This window comes from Dendrobates tinctorius, unplaced genomic scaffold (genome assembly GCF_039654945.1).
Source record: "Dendrobates tinctorius isolate UK_male_01 unplaced genomic scaffold, ASM3965494v1 ptg000165l, whole genome shotgun sequence".
Taxonomy (NCBI): Eukaryota; Metazoa; Chordata; class Amphibia; order Anura; family Dendrobatidae; genus Dendrobates; species Dendrobates tinctorius.
The window spans coordinates 5,970,149-5,994,387 of NW_027361832.1; the positions used below are offsets into that span (position 1 = coordinate 5,970,149).

Sequence of the window (24,239 nt, forward strand, 5' to 3'; positions counted from 1 at the left end):
GTGGGAGGCAGACTTTCATTTTTCGTGGACGCCTGGGTCAGGGAAATCATTGCATCCGGATACAAATCGAATTTTCTTCCCCACCAAAAAGCCAATTTTTCCTGTCTCGACCTCCAAGACAGCGGTCCCACATTCCAGGTTTCCGTCAGGCCGTCTCCTCCCTTCTATCCGCCGAAGTGATTGTTCCCGTTCCCTCAAACGAACGGTTTTCAGGGTTCTACTCAAATCTCTTCGTAGTCCCGAAGAAAGACGGTACCTTTCGGCCCATCCTGGACCTCAAATTGCTCAATCGCCACGTAAAGATTCTCCACTTCAAAATGGAGTCACTTCGATCGGTGATGGCCTCAATGGAACCCGGAGAACTCCTCTGCTCTGTGGACATACGGGATGCCTATCTGCACATCCCAGTTTGCTTGCAACATCAGAAATATCTGCGTTTTGCGATTCATGAAAATCACTACCAGTTCACTGCCCTTCCCTTCGGCCTAGCCTCCGCTCCCCGTGTTTTCACGAAGGTGATGGCTACAGTCATGGCCATCCTTCGATCCAGGGGAATTCTCATCATTCCTTATCTGGACGATCTCTTGATCAAGGGCTCGTCCCGTCAAGACTGTCTTCTAAGCTTTCAGATAACCCTGGATACTCTCGGATGGATAGTCAACAAGGGGAAGTCCATTCTCAACCCCACTCAGCGTCTGACCTTTCTGGGCATGGAATTCGACACAAATCTAGCCTGGGAGTTTCTTCCGATGGAAAAAATTTGCGGCTCTGTCCAAGGGAATCCGAGCCCTCAAACGGCCATCGCCCATCCCCCTTCGATCCTGCATGAAAGTTCTGGGGAAGATGGTTGCTTCCATGGAAGCTGTGCCCTTTGCAGTTTCATCTTCGTCCCCTCCAGCTGTCCCTCCTTTCAGCCTGGGACAAGACGACGTTGTCCTTGGACCGCCCCATTCTCCTTCCTCTCAGAGTGAGGCAATCCCTGACTTGGTGGGCAATGCCTGCGTCAGTCCTCCAAGGGAGGTCCTTTCTTCCGCTTCAGTGGCAAGTCCTCACCACAGATGCCAGCCTTCTAGGATGGGGAGCGGTTTTCCATCAGAAAACGTCCCAAGGACTCTGGAATCCACAGGAAGTGTTCGTCTCCCTCTCAATCTTCTAGAGATCAGAGCAATCTTCTAGAGATCAGAGCAATCTTCTAGAGATCAGAGCAATCTTCTAGAGATCAGAGCAATCTTCTAGAGATCAGAGCAATCTTCTAGAGATCAGAGCAATCTTCTAGAGATCAGAGCAATCTTCTAGAGATCAGAGCAATTTTCCTGGCCCTTCTTCGTTGGCAACCTCTTCTCGTCGGCAAGCCCATCCACATTCAGTCGGACAACGCCACGGCTGTGGCGTATATAAATCACCAGGGAGGCACACTCAGCAATCAAGTGATGTCAGAAGTGGCCAAGATACTGCGCTGGGCAGAACGTTACGTTCCGGCAATCTCCGCCGTTCACATTCCAGGGGTGGAAAATTGGACAGCCGACTTTGAGTCATCAAGGCCTAGCGTCAGGCGAATGGGCTCTTCATCCCACAGTCTTCGATCAGATATGCCAGCGCTGGGGCTCTCCGGATGTCGATCTCATGGCTTCTCGGATGAACCACAAAGTTCCGCGCTTCGTAGCCAGGTCCAGGGACCCTCTAGCCGTCGCTTGCGACGCCCTTGTAATTCCGTGGTCCCAGTTCCAACTTCCTTATCTCTTTCCACCTCTTGCCTTGATCCCAAGAGTGGTCAAGAAGATAAAATCAGAAGGCGTTCCAGTGATTCTAGTGGTTCCAGACTGGCCGAGAAGGCCTTGGTATGCGGAGCTAGTGAACATGCTCGCGGACGTTCCCTGGAGGCTTCCAGACCTTCTCTCGCAAGGCCCCCTGTACCACCAGAATTCTCGGTCTCTGAGTTTAACGGCATGGCCGTTGAGGCCGCGATCCTAAGAGAATCAGGTCTGTCCAACCAGGTGATTCAGACAATGATCAGAGCCAGGAAACCAGCCTCTTCCCGCATTTACCATAGGTACTGGAAGGCTTTTTTCCGTTGATGCGACGATGAAGTCTTTCCAATGTCCTTTTCCATTCCATCTATACTGGGTTTTCTCCAGTCTGGTTTAGATTCGGGTCTGTCTCTCAGTACCCTCAAGGGCCAGGTTTCCGCTTTGTCTATCCTCTTCCAAAGAGAGCTCGCTGCCTTACCGCAGGTTAAAACATTTCTCCAAGGAGTCGCCCATGTGGCGCTTCCTCATCATTCACCAATAGAACCGTGGGATCTCAATCTCGTTCTTAGCGCTCTCCAAAAGACACCGTTTGAGCCTATCCAGGACATTCCGTTATCACTTCTATCATGGAAGGTAACCTTTTTGAATGTCATTACATCCATCAGAAGAGTTTGAGTTGGCGGCCTTGTCTTGTCGTTCCCCTTACCTGGTCGTCCTCAGGCCTGTTCCTTCGTTTCTTCCAAAGGTGGTATCCTCTTTCCACATCAATGAGTATATCGTTCTCCCATCTTTTTGTCCTGCTCCTTCTCACCCTCTTGCGAAGTCACTCCACAAACTGGATGTTGTTAGAGCCTTGCGTGTCTATCTCGCCAGGACCGCTTCACTTCGCCAGTCCGATTCCTTGCTGGTCATCTCTTAAGGTCGCCGGAAAGGGCTTCCGGCATCCAAATCCACGATCGCTCGCTGGATTCGTTCTAACATTCTGGAAGCGAACCGACTTCAGGAAAAACGGCCCCCTCCGGGAGTGAGAGCTCACTCCACCCGGGTTGTGGCAGCCTCGTGGGCCGTTCGACACCAGGCTTCGGCTTTATAAATTTGCAGGGCCGCGACCTGGTCGTCTTTGCACACGTTTACGAGGTTCTACAGGGTTCATACCCAGGCCTCGTCTGATGCAGTTGTTGGTAGGAGGGTTCTGCAGGCGGCGGTGGCGCACCGGCCGACCTAAGCCCTTCCTGTTCTTTCGTTCTTTATTGCTGTTCCCGCCCTTGGGACTGCTTTGGAACGTCCCATGGTAATCTGTGTCCCCCAATAAGGCGATAAAGAAAGATGGATTTTTGGTTCTTACCGTAAAATCTCTTTCTTGGAGCCTTCATTGGGGGACACAGCACCCTCCCTGTGTAAGTTGTACTGTGTTGGGTCTTCGAGTCCCTTGTTGGGTTGGTACATATGTAGATAGTTTTTGGTTGCTTCTCCTACTGCTTTCTCACCAACTGAGGTACTTGGTATCTGTCGGTGGGTGTATACTGCCGGGGAGGAGCCAATTTTCTTGTTTTTTGCATAGTGTCAGCCTCCTAGCAGCAGCAGCATACACCCATGGTAATCTGTGTCCCCTAATGAAGGCTCCAAGAAAGATTTTACGGTAAGAACCAAAAATCCATCTTTTGCGGCATCAAATATCCGCTGTCATCCACATGCGGATGACTTGCCTAAAAAAAAACGCATTACTGGCTATGGAAACGCAAGTGTGCGTACGCATGAATTTACATAAGACGCCCATTGGGCTTAGCTTGTGTGAATTCAAAAATTCGCCTGGAAAATAGCACTTGCCTATCGTCTGCAAACACATGCATGCGTTTGCATGCATTTTTGCATGCGGTTGCAGACGATATGCTGCGGACTCAACCGCAAATGTGAATCTAGCCTAAAAATGTGCAAGATTTATCATAGTGGATTGTGCTCTTAGACTAGATGATATAAAGATTGCACCAAATTATAGCCTACACATTAGTTGGCTTAGATTTTATGCCATTTTCTGGCATATTTTTGGTCTGCAGACATTATCATCGCTGTCCCCGATGGGGCTCACAATCTGAATTCCCTATCAGTATGTCTTTGAAATGTGGGAGGAACCCGGAGGAAACCCACACAAACACGGGGAGAACACATAAACTCTTTGCAGATGTTGTCCTTGGTGGGATTTGAACCCAGGACCCCAGCACTAACTACTGAGCCACCGTGATGCCCTGTCGAGTATAGAGTGACGGCTCCCTGGAACTGACTGACAGCTGCCCTTAATGCTGATCCTGCTTTTAGTCAGTGATGGGGGCATAGCTACAACACCAGTTCTCTATGCACAGAGCTGTGACTGAAACCCGAACGTTACCGGAAGGAATAAAATTCATTTTCTTCCGGCATCCAGGGTCTAAAGGCCCTGTCTCACATAGCGAGATCGCTGATGTGTCACTGATTTTGTGACACAACAGCGATCTCGCTACATGTGACTCATAGCGGCGACCGGCCCCCCCGCTGTATATTGCTGATCGTGCTCAAATGTCCTGGGCCATTTTTTTCATCGTCTGTGTCCCGCTGGCCAGCATGCATTGCTGTGTTTGACGCCGACTAGCGACCTCGTTGGTGACGCAGAAATCAGGGACGCAGGCTGGAATCGTTCAGAATAGCTGCTGTGTGACAGTGCACCAGCGATCCTTACCAGGTCGTATCGTTGTCGGGATCGCTGGTGCGTCGTTGAAGAGATCTGCCTGTTTGTAGCGACGCACCAGCAATCCCTACCAGGTCGTATCGTTGTCGGGATCGCTGGTGCGTCGCTATGTGGAAAGGGACCCTTAGTGAGGGTGCTGGGCAGGGTCAGAATGCTATTAAGCTGCAGATAAACCCCATATCTGAAGTTAATAGTTTCTTCATGTGACAGGTAAACATTAATGAGACTCTTAAATGAGGTTCCACGGACTTTATTTGCATATTCGTATTTCCCAGGGAGCATTGCACCTAGGATTTCACTGATTGAATGCCTTTGCCGGCTGCCGCAGTGTTTTCTTTGACTGGTCTCCCTGAGGTCAGTGATTGTTTCGTGAGGTTCTTATTAATGGCACTAAAAAAATACGAGAATTTAAAAAAAGAAAAACTGTTAAAACATTCTCAAAAAAAAAAATTTGTTAAATGTCAAAAATGTAATTTAGATTCTTCTGTTCACTGTTGAGCAGCCATTGGTAAGAAGGGCAGAAAGCTGTGTCTGGCTGCTGAGCACACCGAGGATCATTACGTAGAGAAGCTGCAGAGAGCGAGCAGTATGTGCGAATAACTAAGCTCCCATCACTGTAAAGATATGTAGGAAATTAATTGGCTCACTATTTTCTTTATAAAGGATAGACCTAATGCAGCTACAGTTTCTTTTTCTTTGCGGAACATTTCAGTGATTTCATGGATGTTTATCTTATAGGAAACTGGGAGACCAAAATCAGCAACAAGGAAAAAAGGCAACAACGAAAACGTGACAAAGGAGCCGATGCTGACACCGTACCTGATACCGAGTCTTTCACAGTTGTATCAACCCAGTCTACAAACATCCGAAAAGCTAAAGGTGATATAAGCTTTCTTCAGTTTATTCAGCATGCTTTATATTAAGAGCGGGATTCTTATAAGATGTATTCTGTGTTGTGGCCTGTGGATTCAAGGTGGGGGAGCACTTCATAGGACCCCGCTATGAACGAGATAGGAGAGACGCCCTGTACAGCTCACTGTGCCCCACTTTTATGGTTCTGAGCTGTCCTTGTTTACAGGAATGGCAAATTATAGGCGTCATTTATACAACTACATTTCTTGCCGAGTGTTTCCTGCCACAAAATCTGTTTGCTGGGAGCGAATCCTGGAAGATCAGTTGATCAGTAAATTCAGAAAGTTAGAAAGTGAAGAAGCTTTTGTCACAGCTCAGGCATCAGTCTTCTACTTCAGAATTCACTTACTTGAAGTTTGGTGTTTGAAGAGGTTTTCAGGAAATGTAATTATTAATATGATGTACAAATGGAGGCATGTACTGGGAAGGGAAATGCTGGTCAGGGGCGAAGGATCATAATATATGTACATAACAAAACAGCAGGTTACGTAGAGACTTCTGCATGGTCTAGTACCTCGGTTACATATCATCTTTTACCTTTTTGCACGTTCATTAGGCCCAAGCGAAGCCTCTGCTCTAAATGGGAGTAGTTGGAATGAGAAGTCGACAAAAGTGATTCCCACCCAGCTAGTAGAAGAAAAATGGATGCCCCCCAGCAATACATCTGGTAAGAAAAAAGCCGAGCCTTGCACCTGGAACCAGGATAACGTAGACGCTAATGGGAAGGATTGGAGCGCACCATGGAGCGAACGTTCAATCTTCCCTGGAATAGGTAAGAAAGTCTATCATACATATACCTATATATTTTTCTTTGACAATTTTCTTTATATAACAAAAATCAAGAACAGATAAGTCTTACAAAACTAAACAGTCGGTGGGACAGGTTATTCAATATGAGATGTAATTACAGTCATGGCCAAAAGTTTTGAGAATGACACAAATATTAATTTTTACAAAGTCTACTGCTTCATTTTTTCTAATGGCAATTTGCATATACTCCAGAATGTTAGAAAGAGTGATCAGCTTAACAGCAATTACTTGCAAAGTCAATATTTGCCTAGAAAATGAACTTTATCCCCAAAATACATTTCAACATCATTGCAGCCCTGCCTTAAAAGGACCAGCTAACATCGTTTCAGTGATTGCTCCATTAACACAGGTGTGGGTGTTGATGAGGACAGGGCTGGAGATCAATCTGTCATGATTAAGTAAGAATGACACCACTGGACAATTTAAAAGGAGGCTGGTGCTTGGCATCATTGTTTCTCTTCTGTTAACCATGGTTATCTCTTAAAGAAACGCGTGCAGTCATCATTGCACTGCACAAAAATGGCCTAACAGGGAAGAGTATCGCAGCTAGAAAGATTGCACCTCAGTCAACAATCTATCGCATCATCAAGAACTTCAAGGAGAGAGGTTCCCTTGTTGCCAAAAAGGCTCCAGGGCGCCCAAGAAAGACCAGCAAGCGCCAGGACCGTCTCTTAAAAGTGTTTCAGCTGCGGGATCGGGCTACCAGTAGTGCAGAGCTTCCTCAGGAATGGCAGCAGGCAGGTGTGAGTGCATCTGCACGCACTGTGAGGTGGAGACTTGGAGCAAGGCCTGGTCTCAAAGAGGGCAGCAAAGAAGCCACTTCTCTCCAGGAAAAACATCATGGACAGACTGATATTCTGCAAGAGGTACATGGAGTCGACTGCTGAGGACTGGGGTAAAGTCATTTTCTCTGATGAATCCCCTTTTCGATTGTTTGGGACATCTGGAAAACGGCTTATTCGGAGAAGACCAGGTGAGCGCTACCACCAGTCTTGTCTCATGCCAACTGTCAAGCATCCTGAAACCATTCATGTGTGGGGTTGCTTCTCAGCCAAAGGAATGGGCTCTCTCTCAGTCTTGCCTAAAAACACAGCCATGAATAAAGAATGGTACCAGAATGTCCTCCAAGAGCAACTTCTCCCAACCGTCCAAGAGCAGTTTGGCGATCAACAATGCCTTTTTCAACATGATGTTGCACCTTGCCATTAAGCAAAGGTGATAACTAAATGGCTCAGGGAACAAAACATAGAGATTTTGGGACCATGGGCTGGAAACTCCCCAGATCTTAATCCCATTGAGAACTTGTGGTCAATCATCAAGAGATGGGTGGACAAACAAAAACCTTCAAATTCAGACAAAATAAAAGCATTGATTTTGCAAGAATGGACTGCTATCAGTCAGGATTTGATCCAGAAGTTGATTGAGAGCATGCCAGGGAGAATTGCTGAGGTCCTGAAGAAGGGTCAACACTGCAAATATTGACTTGCTGCATTAACTCATTCTAACTGTCAATATAACCTTTTGCTACTCATAATGATTGCAATTATATTTCTGTATGTGATAAAAACATCTGACAAACACACATAAAAACCAGAGGCCAGCAGATCATGTGAAAATATAATATTTGTGTCATTCTTAAAACTTTTGGCCATGACTGTACACTGAATCAGTCCAAATTCTCCATTTAGAAAAGAATTTTGAGTGTTTAGTCTCAGATAATTGTCTTTTCTTGTAGATAATGTTAATTCTAGTCCACTACTAGGGCAATTCCTTCTCATTTCCCATGTTTGGCCCTGTTAAAATACTCTCCTACTGTGCTAGGCGCCGTCCTGCGTTGTCACTCACTCTACAGGGGGCTCATGTGAGGTTACGTCTCGTGTGCCCTGGACACCAGGAGGTGAGCGGCCACCCACTGCTCTCGCTTCCTATTGATTATTTGTCGAAGGTGGGGACAGTGACGCCAGCGCTGATTGGGCACAGTGCTCACTTGACTTAGAAACCGCACAGAAGCCAGAGAACTCAAGTGCCGACACCTCCGGAATGGCGCTGGCACGGGAGGCAAGTATGGGTTTTTATTTTAACGGGGCCAAACACTCAGATTGAGAAGGGTTTGTCCTAGTCGTGGACAACCCCATTAATGATTTGAGCTTACGATTTTCTCTAAGAGCCACAAAAATTGAATTTGCCTATTATATAGTGCAGGTGTCCCCAACCTGTAGCTCGGAAGCCACATGTGGCTCACGGTCCCATGAATTGTGGCTTGCGACTGTCTGCCAACTTGGTGCAGTTAGGTCCAGGTCTAGCAAACAGGTATGAAGAGAAAATCTCAGAATGGTGAATTTTGTGAGTAGCCCTGCACAGAAGTGCAGATGTGGATGCACATTTACTGGTCTTGGGAGTTTAGAGATGTTTTAGGTATGGTACGCTGGAGGATGGTACTCAAAGCTGGATGTGACAGTGTGTTGGGAGTCCTTGATGGGAGAATACTGAATGGGGGTATTTTGGGAACCCATGGATCACAATATACCGCTTGTGTGATTCCTGTGGAAAAGCTTTGGCTATTATACCTGTAATGGGGGCTTTGGTTGACACTACTTTGAAGGGGGTGGGAGCTAGATGTGGCTCGAGCCCCTCTCCGTGCTGAATTTGGCTCGTGACCCTCTCGCTAAACTGAATATGGCTCTCAAGGTCAGAAAGGTTGGGGACCACTGATACAGTGGCTAATCACTCTTTTGTGAGTAAAATGAAAATCATCCAAATCTAACATTAACAAGGCTTTTTTTTTTACTTTTAGAGAAATTTTAGATGTGCAAATTCTAAATAACACTGAACTCATCGCTTCCCATAAAGAAAGGACCGCGCCACAATCCCACCAGATGTGCTCCTTATCTGCATTAGGACTAGAGCAGCGCCAGCAAGTTACAGGACAGTCCTTCTACATCCTAGGCAGCATACCTGGTGTATTACACCATCTGCATAGCATTTTCCTAGAATTTTCTAAGTGGTTAAAGGGGAACTTATCACCAGATATTCCCCATATAAAGTATGACCAGCACCTAGAAGCCATCTTTTACAGCATTCTAGTAAGCTGTATGTACTGTATTTTTTTTGGATTATAAGACGCTCCGGATTATAAGACGCACCCCAAATTTTGATGAGAAAAATGGGGGGGAAAGAAAAACTTTTTTTTTTCTTAATAAAATGGTGGTGCATCTTATAATCCATGCGTCTTATTGCTTACTGGGGGTGGTGGCTGCGGTGAAGCGGGGTCCCAGGGTTGCTGCTGGAGGAGGCAGGAGTGGGAGTGTTGCTTCAGGCTGCGATGAGGGTGTGTTCCAATGTGCTGCGCTGATAGAGATCTCGGGAGATTTCAGAGATTTCATCTCCCAAGATCTTGGGGCCGAGATCTCCGTCTGCGCATGCGGCACATCTTCCATCCACAGATCCATTGTCTGTAGTAATGTACCATGGTGGGGCAGCTTACTGCTTCCCTGGATGTGTACTGGTATAATATCTCAGCTGGGGTTCTGGCTTTTTTATTTCCCCAAATATGCCTATATAATTTTATTGTAAACTTCGTGAATTCTTGTCTTGTGCTGTAAGTGCAGCTCTGTGGAAACTCAACTTCAATTTCTTTGCCAGCCACCTGGTCTAATGTGGATGCAAGACTGAATTCATCAGAGAAGAGACCCCCGTTTTCCACCATGGGATTAAACAATGCTGTCACTGGTATGTTTTATTCTTCCAAATATACATATTTAAAAATTGCAGTACTATATTACAAAAAAGATGTATATTTTATGGTGTAGTTATAGTAAACGTTAGTGCAAAATAATTAAGTATTGTCTATATTGTAATGTTACTATTAGTTTTTCTGCTTTAAGTCACAATTTCTCTTGCTCTTATATAAAGCTGGAGTCAATGATTCTGTTCCTGCAGCAAGTGTGGCTGAAAAGCAATGGGAAGTGACTCCCGCAGAGCCCAGCGCGGATGACGAATGGTCCGGCCTGAGTAAGTGTGAACTTCATTGATTTTTCTCCCTTTGGTTCCCTTTATATTAACTTGATTTCCATGTAAAGCTTATAATTCTTTAGGTGTCTGTATAATTGTAGCTGATTACTGGAACTATGATTCATAGTAGGCTGTGACATCAACCAATATTTATCTCTAAAAACCAATGTGTTTTTGTGTTTTTACTTTTGTGTAAGGGAACATGTCAGCAGAAATTGAGGTATTGTTTACATCAAGTTTTAAGAAGTTTTCACAATAGCTACTGATTCTTCCAATAGACTTCCTTTTCTGAAGAGATCACTTTTCAGCGGTGATCTAAATTTTCAGCATAGGCAGGATTATGACTAGTAACCTCTACATATGGGTATTTCCGAATCCAACATCAATTTTAGATGGTCACAGCTCATCTCCTCCTCTCCCTGCACAGTGACTGCTGATGGATCAAAAAGCACCCCTCTAATACTGTCCTGTAGCAGTCGGTGAATATCTTCAGAGTACAGGTCGCCATTAACCATGTGGCTGCTGTAAAGCAATTCCTTAAATGCTGTTATCAGCGCCAGACAAGATGGCTGTCCCCATAATCGTTTACAGGAAAGTAATCAAAAAATGTATAATTAGAAAATAATTGGGCGTATCTGGTTTTAATTAATAAAAAAGAACTAAGTGATGCAACCTCTTTAGGCCATACAGCAGACTATACAGCTGCACCTTGCAATGTAGGTTTTGTTTTAATGAGACTTCATTTTATTAAAAATCAGAAGACACCTTCTGTCCAAGTTTCTGCAACTCTACATTAAGCCCACATAACTCAATATATGCGGCATATACAGTGGGTATGGAAAGTATTCTGTCCCCTTTAAATTTTTTACTCTGTTTCATTGCAGCCATTTGATAAATTCTAAAGTTCAATTTTTTTTCTCATTAATGTACACTCTGCACCCCATCTTGTCTGAAAAAAAGACTCATGGCTGTACTTGCTCAAAAGGGTGCTTCTACTCAATACTGAGTAAAGGATCTGAATACTTATGACCATGTGATATTTCAGTTTTTCTTTTTTAATTTGCAAACATTTCTACATTTGTTTTCTCCTTCGCTTCATTGGGGGACACAGACCATGGGTGTTATGCTGCTGCCACTAGGAGGTTGACACTAAGTTGATACAAAAAAGTTAGCTGCTCCTCTGCAGCATACACCCTAATGCTGGCTCCAAGAGAACCAGTTCTTGCTTGGTGTCCATAGGAGGCACACGTGTCTGGCCTTCAGACCAAAAAATTCTTTATTTTTTTTTTTTTACCTTTTTCTTTGAATGAAGGGGCGACGGATCCTTTCAAGGCTCCAATCTCCCCGAACCAACAGCAGGCGAGCACGTGGAGTGTCGCCTCCACGTATCCTCTTCTGCGACATGGGACGCCATGCCTGGGCTGATTTTTGGGGGCGTCTGGTCCCTTAAAGGGCACCGATCTCCCCGCACCATCAACAGACGAGCACATGGAATGTCGCCTTCATGTATAGTCTTCTGCAGCCAGGCCTAATACCGGACAACCAGCTCTGTCCCATCCTAGGGGATTGAACCCCTTGGATGTACAGAGGCACCCTTTTGGCGTCTGTGCAGCCCCCCACTGCATCACCACTGTTAAGCGGATGACGCCAGGAGGCGGCGGATGGTCCTTCCCATCTCCCTATTAAGGGGATGGTGGCTTGAGGGTTCCCTGCACCGTCCAAACAGCAGCGACAGCAGGATGACTGACTGCACCCGGACCTGCTGCATACAGCTGCGTTACCTGCCATCCGGCAGCTTCTCCGGGTAAGTGGCGGGGCTGGAGGGCTCTGAGCAGGCGGTCCGAGGCGGCGTTGGCATTGGGGTCCCATCATGTCACTGGGGGGGGGGATATCTGGCCTTCTGTTCGGCGCCGGCACCAAAAATTTAGCCCCCCGGCTTCGGCCTTGTGCAGGCCGCAGCCGGAGACTCCGCCTGCCCTATGATGTGCTCCGCCCACTATTTCGGCGCTTCTCAAAACGGATCTGTAGTACGTTATCCGAGCAATCATGTTCCTTGGCGTCTATGAGCTCTTACTCTCACCAGAGATTTGCAGCGAACAAAACTCTGAAGGTTGACAGGGATTCCGGTTTTGTCCCGGAACACGCAGTGTCCTTCAAGAGGACTGATCTGATAAACGCCTCACAGGAAGCCTCTTCAGAGGTACCCCTTTTTCAGCTGATCTGCGGAAAGATTGAGCTGAATCTCCTGCTGTAGACCCACCAGTATATGGTCCGACATCCAGACTATTCTGGCCAGATGGATCTTCAATTAAAAGTCCCACAGACCATCAGGGAATCTGGCTCGCTCTGTCTTTGAGGCCTTGGGTTCAGCACTCTATCCATCGTTTACTGTGGCGTGGGTAGCTAAAGCAATGGTCTCCCGGATGCCTCTTTTGATGCAGCTAGCTGCACTGCACTATCAGCGGCAAATGCCATTACGATCAGAAGGGCATTATGGCTCAGAGAATGGGAAGCGACTCTGCGTGCAAAAAGTCTCCGACATCTGTTCCTTACCAGAGTGGCCGTTTATGTACAATGAAGCTGGTTCAGCTTCTCTCTGCTACGGGAGGAAAGAGCAAATCTTTTCCGCAGCAAGGCTTAAGCGTCCTTTTCGGCATCAACAATAAATCCGGTTTTGGTCCTTTTGCACCAATCCGGGCTGGTCCGCTATCACTACCTTTTCCAGATCTAGGCATTCCCCACGCAGGGAAAAAGAATCCCAGGTGACTTTTAGGCCCAGCCAGCACTGGAACGGTCGACCCAAAAAGTCTAGATCTAACGGATATAGGTCCCAGAGATTTTTCGCCCAATAACTCCTGGCGTTAGCTGGTCGACACCAGTAACGTAGGCCCCGCCTACTTCTGTTTCGTCAGGCTTTGTTTTCCGTCGTTCACAACGAATGGGTCAGAGACCTGGTTTCCGGATACAAGATGGGTTTTTCCTCAACACCATAGATTCACTGCTTTAAGACGGAATCATTGTTCCCGTCCCAGAAAACTAAAGGCTCAAAGGGGTTCTACTCGAATCCGTTTGCAGTGGTGTAAGACCCATACCAGATCTCAAACTCCTAAACAAGTTTGTCAAGGTCCGCCTTTTCCGTATGGAGTCTCTCCGTTCGATTATTACTTCCATAAAAGAGGGGAGTTTTAGCAGGCATCGACATTCGGCTGCTTAAATCCATATTCCGATCTTTTTTTTTTTTTTTTTTTCTTTTCTCCCCCCTCACTAGACATTTCTGTGCTTCGCCATTCCCGAACAGCATTTTCAGTTAACGGCCTTACTCTTTGGCCTCGCTACCGTTCCCACAGTGCTTTCTAAGGTCATGGCGGTCGTCAAGTCCATCTTTCACTCTCGAGGCATGGTCGTTCTACCCTTCTTGGACGACCTTCTAATCAAGGGTACGTCCCTTCAGGACTGTGCAAAGTGCGTTCGTATCACTTGAGATACTCTCACCTGAGCTCGCTGATAAAAGTAAGCAAGTCTTCCCCGTTCCAGCACAGCAGATATCCCTTTTAGGTGTGACCCTGGACACCACCAAGGATTAGTGATTCCCCCTCAAGACAAGGTCCTAGCCCTTCAACAAGGAGCCCGCGCACTTTGCCACTCATCCCATCATTCCATCCGGTTTGTCATGAGGGCACTGGGAAAAATGGTGGCAACAATAGAGGCAGTCTCCTTCACTCAGCTGCATCTAAATGGTGGCAACAATAGAGGCGGTCTCCTTCACTCAGCTGCATCTGTCTCCTGCAGCATGCTCTTCCTGTGGCTTGGGACAGGAACCCGTTCTCCCTCGATCGCCGGTGCCGCTTGCCCTGGCGGGTCAGGCAAGGTCTTCTCTCTTCCAAGGGAAAAGGCTTTCTCCCGGTTCAATGGCTAGTGGTGACTACCGACGCCAGTCTCCTTGGCGGGGGAGCAGTCTTTCGTCATCACCCTGCTCAGGGGCACTGGTCAACTCGGGAGTCGAGCCCTCCCGATCAATGTCTGGGAAATCCGAGCAATCAGGCTAGCCCTGCAGCAGTTTCCATTATCTCCTAGCTGGCCACCCCATCCGAATTCAATCAGACATAGCCATGGATGTTGTATATATCAGTCATCACAGGGGTACCCATAGCAGGGAGTCCATGCGGGAGGTAGCCCACATTCTCCGATGGGCAGAGAGGATCCACTCGGTATTTTCAGCAGTGCACATCCCAGGCATGGGAAACTTGGCAGCAGATTTTCTCGGCCATCAAGGTCTCGCCTCGGGATAGTGGGAACTTCATCTGCAGGTCTCCAGATGTGGATCTGATGGCTTCAAGATTGAACGCCAAAGTATCCAACTCCATAGCTCGGTCTCGGGATCCAAAGGCCATCGGGGTGGAGGCACTGGTTACTCCGTGGCATCAGTTTTCGTCTTCCGTACGTGTTTACCTCGCTTTCCTTCTGAGGGTCTTCTGGAAGATCAAGGTGGAAGGGGTTCCAGTAATCCTAGACGCCCCAGATTGGCAACGCCGGGCGTGGTATGCAGAGTTAATGTGGACCGTCGCCAATGTCCCCTAGCGACTTCTGGATCGTTCTGATCCACTCTACCAAGGTCTGATTTGCTACCAGAACTCGGGTCTTGTGTTAACGGCTTGGCTGTTGAAGCCTGGATTCTAACTCAAGCTGGTTTCTCCCATCAGGTTTTTCCACCATGATTAGCACTCGGAATCCCGCATCAGTTCAATCTGTCACCGCACAACGTTTTTCGCATAGTGCAGGGAGCGCGAGCGTCTTCCTCATATCTTCTCTGTTCCCTCCATTTTCGAATTCTCTAGACTGGTCTGCAATCAGGTTGGGCGCCCAGCTCCCTCAAAGGACAGATCGCTGTCTTATCTGTTTTATTCCAGTGCAGGATTTCTTCCAAACTGCAAGTGAGGAATTTCATTCAGGGAGTCTCCCATGTCGTGCCCCCCCCCCCCCATAGAATGCCGTCAGAGGCCTGGGACCTTAACTTGGTCCTGGGTGCTCTTCAGGAAACTTCTTTCTAACCGTTGCAAGACCGTTCTGTCTTGGTAAGTCAATTTCTTGTCGCAGTGACCTCTCAGGCAAGTTTCGGAACTAGCCGCTCCGTCCTGTAGAGCTCTTTTCCTGATTTTCCACCAGGACAAGGTGGTCCTCAGACAGTCTCCGTTCTTTTGCACAAGGTGGTTTCGTCTTTCCACCTTAACAACGACATTGTCCTTCCCTCTTTGTCCAGCACCAGTACATCGGTTGGAAGGAGCTCTTCACATCCTGGATGTAGTGAGGGCTCTCAGAAAGTACATCTCAAGGACAGCGCCCTTCCGTGAGTCGGACTCCCTATTGGTGCTTCCTGAGGGGTCAGGAAGTGTTTAGCCACTTCAGGGCCATAATATCCAAATGAATTCGCTCAGCTATTCAGGAGTCCTACCGCATCAGAGGCAAGCCTATCCCAGCAGGGTTTATTGTACACTCTACTCAGTCGCTGGGCGCTTCTTGAACCATTTGGCATCAGGAGTCAGCAGAACAGGTCTGCAAGGCTACGACTTGGTCCAGCCTGCACATACTCTAGAAGCACTGCATTATTCACATTCAGACTTCTGCACATGCGGCCCTTGGCAGATGTATTCTGCAAGCGGCGGTAGCGCATCTTTAGTCAGTTGGTACATGGGGTTAGATCTGTTATGGTTTTTCCCCACTCGTGGACTGCTTTGGGATGGTTGTCCTCCAATGAGATGAAGGAGAAATAGGGATTTTTGTGTAGTCACTGTAAAATCCTTTTCTCTGATCCACTCATTGGGGGACACAGCACCCACCCTTTTAGACTTTTGGCTTATTCTTGTTTTGTTGAGTTTGATGTGTTGTACTCTGATATTAGTGATCTCCAACTGCTTTTGCACTGAACTGGTTCTCTTGGAGCCAGCATGAGGGTGTATACTGCGGAGAAGGAGCTAACTATTTCGTATCAACTTAGTGTCAGCCCCCTAGAGGCAGCATAACACCCATCATCTGTGTCTCCCAATGAGTGTCTCGCAGAAAAGGATTTTACGGTGAGTGCCCAAAAAAAAGAACTTTATTTTACCAAATGGCTGCAATGAAACAAAACTTGAAAAATTGAAAGGGGTCTGAATACTTTCCGTACCCACTGTACCACTGAAGCATTTACATGGTGTCAACATAGCTTAAAGGGGTATTCCCATTTACAAGATCCAATCCCAATATGTAGTAGGTGTAATAATATTAGCAAGTACCTGCAATTAGAAATGTAGTATAGTTTTACTGATTCGTTTAGTTTAGTGTTGTGAATGAGTGACCGAGGAGGAAAAAACAAAAAGCAAGCTAAGCCCAGAAAACCGGAGAGGTTGGTAACTAGCGGAATGCAGACCCCTGATCCTATCGACACAAGTAGCAGTAGCCGTGGAGCGTGCCTACGGTGGTCCTAGACGCCTCGTCACGGCCGGAGAACTAAAAGCCTAAAGAAAGAAAAGGGAAAATCTAAACTGCCCCAGAGCAGACCCCAAAGCAATAGACAGCCCCCAACATGTATTGTCGGTGAAACCAGATGAAAACACAAACAGATAGAAAGGCTGAGCAAACGATGGGTCCCTCACTAACTAGAAAGGACAGGAAAGAAAAGCTGTTGTCTGCAATCACGCAAAAAACCCTGCCAAAAAATGTCCAACACGTCTGATAGAAAAAAGCCCTGAAGTCGCTAGACTTCAATTCCCTATATCAGCACTCAGGTATATTCTGAAGACAGAGCAAAAGAGATCAACTGATCAGAGACAAAATGGGGATTCAGCCCAGTCCCAGCCAGGGCTGGCTGAACACAAAAACTAAGTAAACCAGACCAAAAACTCATATGAACAATAGCAGAGAAAACTTAGCTTTAAGAAGGCAGGAACCAAACTGGAAATCACCAGCAAGAAACTAGGGAGTCGGCTGCCTTAAATCCAATCAGAAACTCCTGATGTCCAATCACAGTCCTCTTCCTCAGGTGGCCGGTCTCTGCCATTTAGATCAACTTCATTACCTCCCTTCACCAACAGAGGAAGTCCAGATAGAGAATTCACTACTCCTCTGTCAGCACAGCCAGCTCCATAACCCTCACCAGAAGCCAGAGGCAAACCCGAAAATGAGCTCACAACAGTTTAGATATCCATGGTTACGACCACTAGCAGCTAACTGTTACTATACGAGTGGTCGTAACCATGGACACCTAAGCTACTGCAATGCCCTGCACATGGGTAAGCAACATGGCAAATCAGAAAAACATTAGCACTAACAGGCAATATAATAAAAATGCGTTCTTGTCTCTCACTGTTAGGCTGTGTGCCCACATTGCGTTTTTTTAAGCGTTTCCGCAGCGCTTTTAGACGCGCATTTCTGCTGCGGAAACGCTTAAGAAAAGCATCCCATGGAAACATAATAAAATCCGCACATGTTGTGCTAATGGTGTTTTTTTCTGCTGCGGAAACGCTTAGCAGAAAAAACGCAGCATGTTCATTAATTTTGCGGAAACGCACGCGTTTCCGCATACATTCCATTGTATTGCAAAAATGCATAGGAAAGCGCCTGCTGAAACGCTTAACAAAAGCGTCAAAAACGCTTACAAAAGCGCTTCATAAAACGCATGCGTTTTTCCCGGGAAGAGGGTGTGCGTTTCCGCTCAGGAATATTCTGCATGAAAAATGCTACGTGGGCACATAGCCTAAATCTACTGGAATAAAAAAAATGGCTTTAACATCCCTTTACTGTATCGGGTCATATAATTCACTTAACATTAATATGTGCAGATGGTCTTAATTCATCCGACCCCAGTTCTGACTGGAATGCGCCTGCCGAGGAGTGGGGGAACTATGGAGAAGAAGAACCAGCGTTAAATCCACAGACTGAGGAGCCCGAGCAAGAAGTCCCTAAGGTAACAGCTATCTACATGAAGTCCAGGAGCTTTACATGCTGATCGCTGGAGGCTTTTGTTATAAATTCTGCCACATAGCGCACTCCTACCTTTTCACGGCATTGCCGGGGCATAATACACGTAAACAGATTACTCAATAGAAGAGGTTCCCTCTGGATCTTTGTAGGTCTGTGTATATTTAGCAACCTAAATGCAAAAATTTTTTTTTTTTTTTCTTTCTATCTTTAGAGTTGTAATCATATTTGTGTATTAGACACTTTTATGACTTGTCCAACATTGAGGGGTGTGATCTTGCTGAAAAGGGGCATAGTTTATCAGAAGACAATACATGCAATACATTGCACCAAAATTGTTTTGCACGTTTCTGGCACAAAGTAAGCCAGCTAATAGGTGGTGTAAACTTAGACTGGATAGTGTTAAAATGAGATTTATTAGATTACTAGCTTGGCCCATGTGAAATTTTCGCACATTGGTCGTCAGGGGCGCAGGCAATTTCAGAAAAAGCAAGCTGCTCAAATGTTAATGTATTTCATGAGATGATGAACACAGACAGGAATTTATATATGTAGATTGGTAATACAATAAATTGGTTTGATAAGTAGAGGCCAAAAAATGTCTTCGGGTTGAGGTGACACCTGCCGGTCATTGTTTGTTTCTGCAGGTTTATGAAAATTAATGTTTAAACTGTATTTAGTGATAAAATCATGAATGTGTGGTTTGTTTGACTCTTTCTTGCTGAAGGGAGCAAGTTTACTTTTCAAATGGTGTATCATTTGTGTGTGTGTGGCGAAGTAATCAACGAAAAAGCAGTGGATGTTTATGAATGTGTTTGCATATGTGACTCACCTGCAGTGAAGTGTGCAATTCTCCAATGTGCCTGAAATAGACTGTGCAAGCTGGAAAGACCCCAAGGCAAATGTTTGGATTTGATTGTGATGTCTGTAAGCAGCTTTGTGGTAGTGTGCTGCCACCTGCAGGTCATTTGACCTTTCAAATAGTGTATCATTTGTTTGTGTGGGTGGAGTATGAATGGAGCAAGTGTGCAATTCAATAGGCAGTGCATGTTTACAAATGTGTTTGCATATGTGACTCACCTGCAGTGAAGTGTGCAATACTCCAATTTGGCTGAAATAGGCTGGACAAGCTTGAAAGCCCCAAGGCAAATGTTTGGATTTGTTTGTGATGTCTGTAAGCAGCTTTGTGGTAGTGTGCTGCTACCTGCAGGTCATTTTTCCTTACTGCAGGTTTATGAAACTTAATGTTTAAACTGTATTTTGTGATCAAATCGTGGATGTGTGGTTTGTTTAGCTATTTCCTTGCTGAAGGGGGCAAGTTTACCTTTCAGATGGTGTATCATTTGTGTGTGTGGGGGTGCAGTATGAACGGAGATACAAAGGAATCACCGAAAGTGTTTAAAAATAATAGAATAGATTATAGATCTTAATACAAGTGTCCAGTCACTTGGCACTGTCTGATGGTTTGTGAACACGACCTCTTTTTTTTTTTTTTTTTTTTTTTTTTTTCAGGCAGATTCAAAGCTGAAATGAGCAATAATGTACTCTGCAGACATTGAAGTGATTAACACAGCAGAAGCACTAAGTTTTTAGAAGCATGTTCTGTGCATACCTTAACAATTAAACTTTTCTTGATAAATGCAGAACAGGACCAAGACAGCCAGTGGGATTCAAACACTGGCCTACAGGCCGTACTATGTGACCGCCCTCCTCTGGTGGCATCTCTATATCTGCTGTCTGCATCCTCAGGATACAAATGGCAGTGAGACCCCTGTGTGTGGGCCATACTATATATAGGGGAGAGACCTGTGGGGTTGGGGGGAAACCTGTGTGGTCCCATACTGTATCTAAGGTGGGTGACCTGTGTGTGGGCACATACTGTATGTAAGGTGATAGACCTGTATGTGGTCCCATGCTGTATCTAAGGTGGGTGACCTGTGTGTGGGCCCATACTGTATCTAAGGTGGGAGACCAGTGTGTGGGCCCATACTGTATCTAAGGTGAGAGACCTGTGTGTGCCCATACTGTATCTAAGGTGAGAGACCTGTGTGGGGGCCCATACTGTATCTAAGGCGTGAGACAGGGGACTCTTAGTGTGTATAAGGTGGGAGACTGGGTTTTTTTTTACAGTGTAGAAGGTGGGAGACTGGGGGCTCTTAGTGTATATTGGGAAGCTGTGTGTGTGGATCATACTATATATGGAGGGCTGTGTGAGTGGGCTGTGTTGGGGTTCATGCTGCTTATAGGGGCACTGAGTGGACGTTTGCAGTATATAGGGGGCTATGTATGGACTCCTACTGTAGATTGCTGTGTTTTGGAGCATACGTTATACAAGGTAGGTGTCCTGTGTGTGGGCCCATACTGTATCTAAGATGAGAGACCTGAGTGTGGGCCCATGCTGTATCTAAGGTGGGATTCCAGTGTGTGGGCCCATACTGTATCTAAGGTGAGAGACCTGTGTGTGGGCCCATACTGTATCTAAGGTGAGAGACCAGTGTGTGGGCCCATACTGTATCTAAGGTGAGAGATCTGTATGTGGGCCCATACTGTATCTAAGGTGGGAGAACTGTGTGTGGGCCCATACTGTATCTAAGGTGGGAGACCAGTGTGTGGGCCCATACTATGTCTAAGGTGGGAGACCAGTGTGTGGCCCCATACTGTATGTAAGGTGATAGACCTGTGTGTGGGCCCATACTGTATGTAAGGTGAGATACCTGTGTGTGGGCCCATACTGTATCTAAGGTGAGAGACCTGTGTGTGGGCCCATACTGTATCTAAGGTGGGAGAACTGTGTGTGGGCCCATACTGTATCTAAGGTGGGAGACCTGTGTGTGGGACCATACTGTATGTAAGGTGAGAGACCTGTGTGTGGGCCCATACTGTATGTAAGGTCAGAGACCTGTGTGTGGGCCCATACTGTATCTAAGGTGGGAGACCAGTGTGTGGGCCCATACTATGTCTAAGGTGGGAGACCAGTGTGTGGCCCCATACTGTATGTAAGGCGAGAGACCTGTGTGTGGGCCCATACTGTATGTAAGGCGAGAGACCTGTGTGTGGGCCCATACTGTATGTAAGGTGAGATACCTGTGTGTGGGCCCATACTGTATCTAAGGTGAGAGACCTGTATGTGGGCCCATACTGTATCTAAGGTGGGAGACCTGTGTGTGGGACCATACTGTATGTAAGGTGAGAGACCTGTGTGTGGGCCCATACTGTATGTAAGGTCAGAGACCTGTGTGTGGGCCCATACTGTATGTAAGGTCAGAGACCTGTGTGTGGGCCCATACTGTATGTAAGGTGAGAGACCTTTGTGTGGGGCCATACTGTATGTAAGGTGAGAGACCTGTGTGGGGCCATACTGTATATAAGGTGAGAGACCTGTGTGTGGGCCCATACTGTATCTAAGGCGTGAGACTGGGGACTCTTAGTGTGTATAAGGTGAGAGACTGGGTTTTTTTTTACCTTGTATAAGGTGGGAGAATGGGGGCTTTAACCGTGTAGAAGGTGGGAGACTGGGGGCTCTTAGTGTATATCGGGAAGCTGTGTGTGTGGATCATACTATATATGGAGGGCTGTGTGAGTGGGCTGTGTTGGGGTTCATGCTGCTTATAGGGGCACTGAGTGGACGTTTGCAGTATATAGGGGGCTATGTATGGACTCCTACTGTAGATTGCTGTGTTTTGGAGCATACGTTATACAAGGTAGGTGTCATGTGTGTGGGCCCATACTGTATCTAAGGTGAGAGACCTGTGTGTGGGCCATACTGTATCTAAGGTGGGAGACCTGTGTATGGGCCCTTACTGTATCTAAGGTGAGAGACCTGTGTGTGGGCCCATACTGTATCTAAGGTGAGAGACCTGTGTGTGGGCCCATACTGTAGCTAAGGTGAGACCTGTGTGTGGGCCCATACTGTATCTAAGGTGGGAGACCTGTGTGGGCCCATACTGTATCTAAGGTGAGAGACCTGTGTGTGGGCCCATACTGTATCTAAGGTGAGAGCCCTGTGTGGGGGCCCATACTGTATCTAAGGTGAGAGACCTGTGTGTGGGCCCATACTGTATCTAAGGTGGGAGACCAGTGTGTGGGCCCATACTGTAAGGTGGGAGACCTGTGTGTGGGCCCATACTGTATCTAAGGTGGGAGACCTGTGTGTGGGCCCATACTGTATCTAAGGTGAGAGACCTGTGTGTGGGCCCATACTGTATCTAAGGTGAGAGACCTGTGTGGGGGCCCATACTGTATCTAAGGTGAGAGACCTGTGTGTGGGCCCATACTGTATCTAAGGTGGGATTCCAGTGTGTGGGCCCATACTGTATCTAAGGTGAGAGACCAGTGTGTGGGCCCTTATTGTATCTAAGGTGAGAGACCAGTGTGTGGGCCCATACTGTATCTAAGGTGGGAGACCAGTGTGTGGGCCCATACTATGTCTAAGGTGGGAGACCAGTGTGTGGCCCCATACTGTATGTAAGGTGATAGACCTGTGTGTGGGCCCATACTGTATGTAAGGTCAGAGACCTGTGTGTGGGCCCATACTGTATCTAAGGTGGGAGACCAGTGTGTGGGCCCATACTATGTCTAAGGTGGGAGACCAGTGTGTGGCCCCATACTGTATGTAAGGCGAGAGACCTGTGTGTGGGCCCATACACCTGTATGTGGGCCCATACTGTATCTAAGGTGGGAGACCTGTGTGTGGGACCATACTGTATGTAAGGTGAGACCTGTGTGTGGGCCCATACTGTATGTAAGGTCAGAGACCTGTGTGTGGGCCCATACTGTATGTAAGGTGAGAGACCTTTGTGTGGGGCCATACTGTATCTAAGGTGAGAGACCTGTGTGGGGCCATACTGTATATAAGGTGAGAGACCTGTATGTGGGCCCATACTGTATCTAAGGCGTGAGACTGGGGACTCTTAGTGTGTATAAGGTGAGAGACTGGGTTTTTTTTAACCTTGTATAAGGTGGGAGAATGGGGGCTTTAACCGTGTAGAAGGTGGGAGACTGGGGGCTCTTAGTGTATATCGGGAAGCTGTGTGTGTGGATCATACTATATATGGAGGGCTGTGAGAGTGGGCTGTGTTGGGGTTCATGCTGCTTATAGGGGCACTGAGTGGACGTTTGCAGTATATAGGGGGCTATGTATGGACTCCTACTGTAGATTGCTGTGTTTTGGAGCATATGATATACAAGGTAGGTGTCTGCATATTTAATTGTATCATTTAATAATGAGAATTAATATAAATATTAATATTGAGCATAATTAATTCCAGCCAATTGCTTCGGCCTCCACAACAGTCATGGTATCTCATGAGGCGCAGTGGGAAAATTTAATTGCTCACCCCTCATCTAGAGCCTTATAGTTTTATGTAACACTCGGGTTGTATGTCTGTCGCAGATTTCCGATGATGATAAAGAAAAGGACGAACAGTCTGCTCAAATGACTGCTGGCAGCAAAGCGAAGAAGAAGAAGAAAAAGAAGAAGAAGCAAGAAGAGTCTGGTTCTCCCACACAGGTACCAGTGCTGTGCTATGGGATTGCTCCATTCTGTAGACTCTTTATGCTGCATGTAGATGCTCTGATTTCTTCCTCTTGCCTTTTAAAAGGGAATGTCCAGCTGGACCAAACCGTTTAGAATTCTAAATGATAATGGACTGAATAATGCCCACAACATCAGGCCAGACAACATCTTTAATGCAAAATTTCTTTACATATTACAATCTACTTCTTTGCTTAATACTCACTATAATTATTAGGACTCGTGCAGTCCTTTTAAGGCTTTTAGGTAAAAGTGTTTTCTGTGATATGTTGTCATTGGGATCTTACAAGTTGATTCCTGTCAGTAGATTCACTGAAAAAAGGACTAAAAATCAAATTAAAAACATGACTGGAAAAGAAAGAAAGCAGCTATACAATATCATGTACAGACAAATGCACAACAGGATGTAGCAAGTCCCCCATAATAAAGGCAAGGGCAGCGCAGGTGCAAAAATAGTAATGACACAACCACTTACTAACCCACCAAACACCCATAGGATAGCTGCCTAGTATCCAAAATACACACAGGCTGCATAGGGTGGCATTCACACCAT

At 46.5% G+C, this 24,239-nt stretch overlaps 1 protein-coding gene across 2 annotated transcripts in view; it reads left to right on the top strand.

The window, feature by feature from the left end:
• MTDH (metadherin) overlaps nucleotides 1–24,239 on the top strand; it is a 44,994-nt gene that overhangs the window by 15,506 nt on the left and 5,249 nt on the right. The window contains exons 4-9 of one of the 2 annotated variants that reach the window (XM_073550433.1): nucleotides 5,206–5,346; nucleotides 5,936–6,151; nucleotides 9,832–9,918; nucleotides 10,102–10,200; nucleotides 18,015–18,139; nucleotides 23,546–23,662. In XM_073550433.1, coding sequence (XP_073406534.1) covers nucleotides 5,206–5,346; nucleotides 5,936–6,151; nucleotides 9,832–9,918; nucleotides 10,102–10,200; nucleotides 18,015–18,139; nucleotides 23,546–23,662 — 785 coding nt within the window. The remainder of the gene's footprint in view (nucleotides 1–5,205; nucleotides 5,347–5,935; nucleotides 6,152–9,831; nucleotides 9,919–10,101; nucleotides 10,201–18,014; nucleotides 18,140–23,545; nucleotides 23,663–24,239) is intronic. The other variant, XM_073550434.1, reaches the window with a different exon arrangement.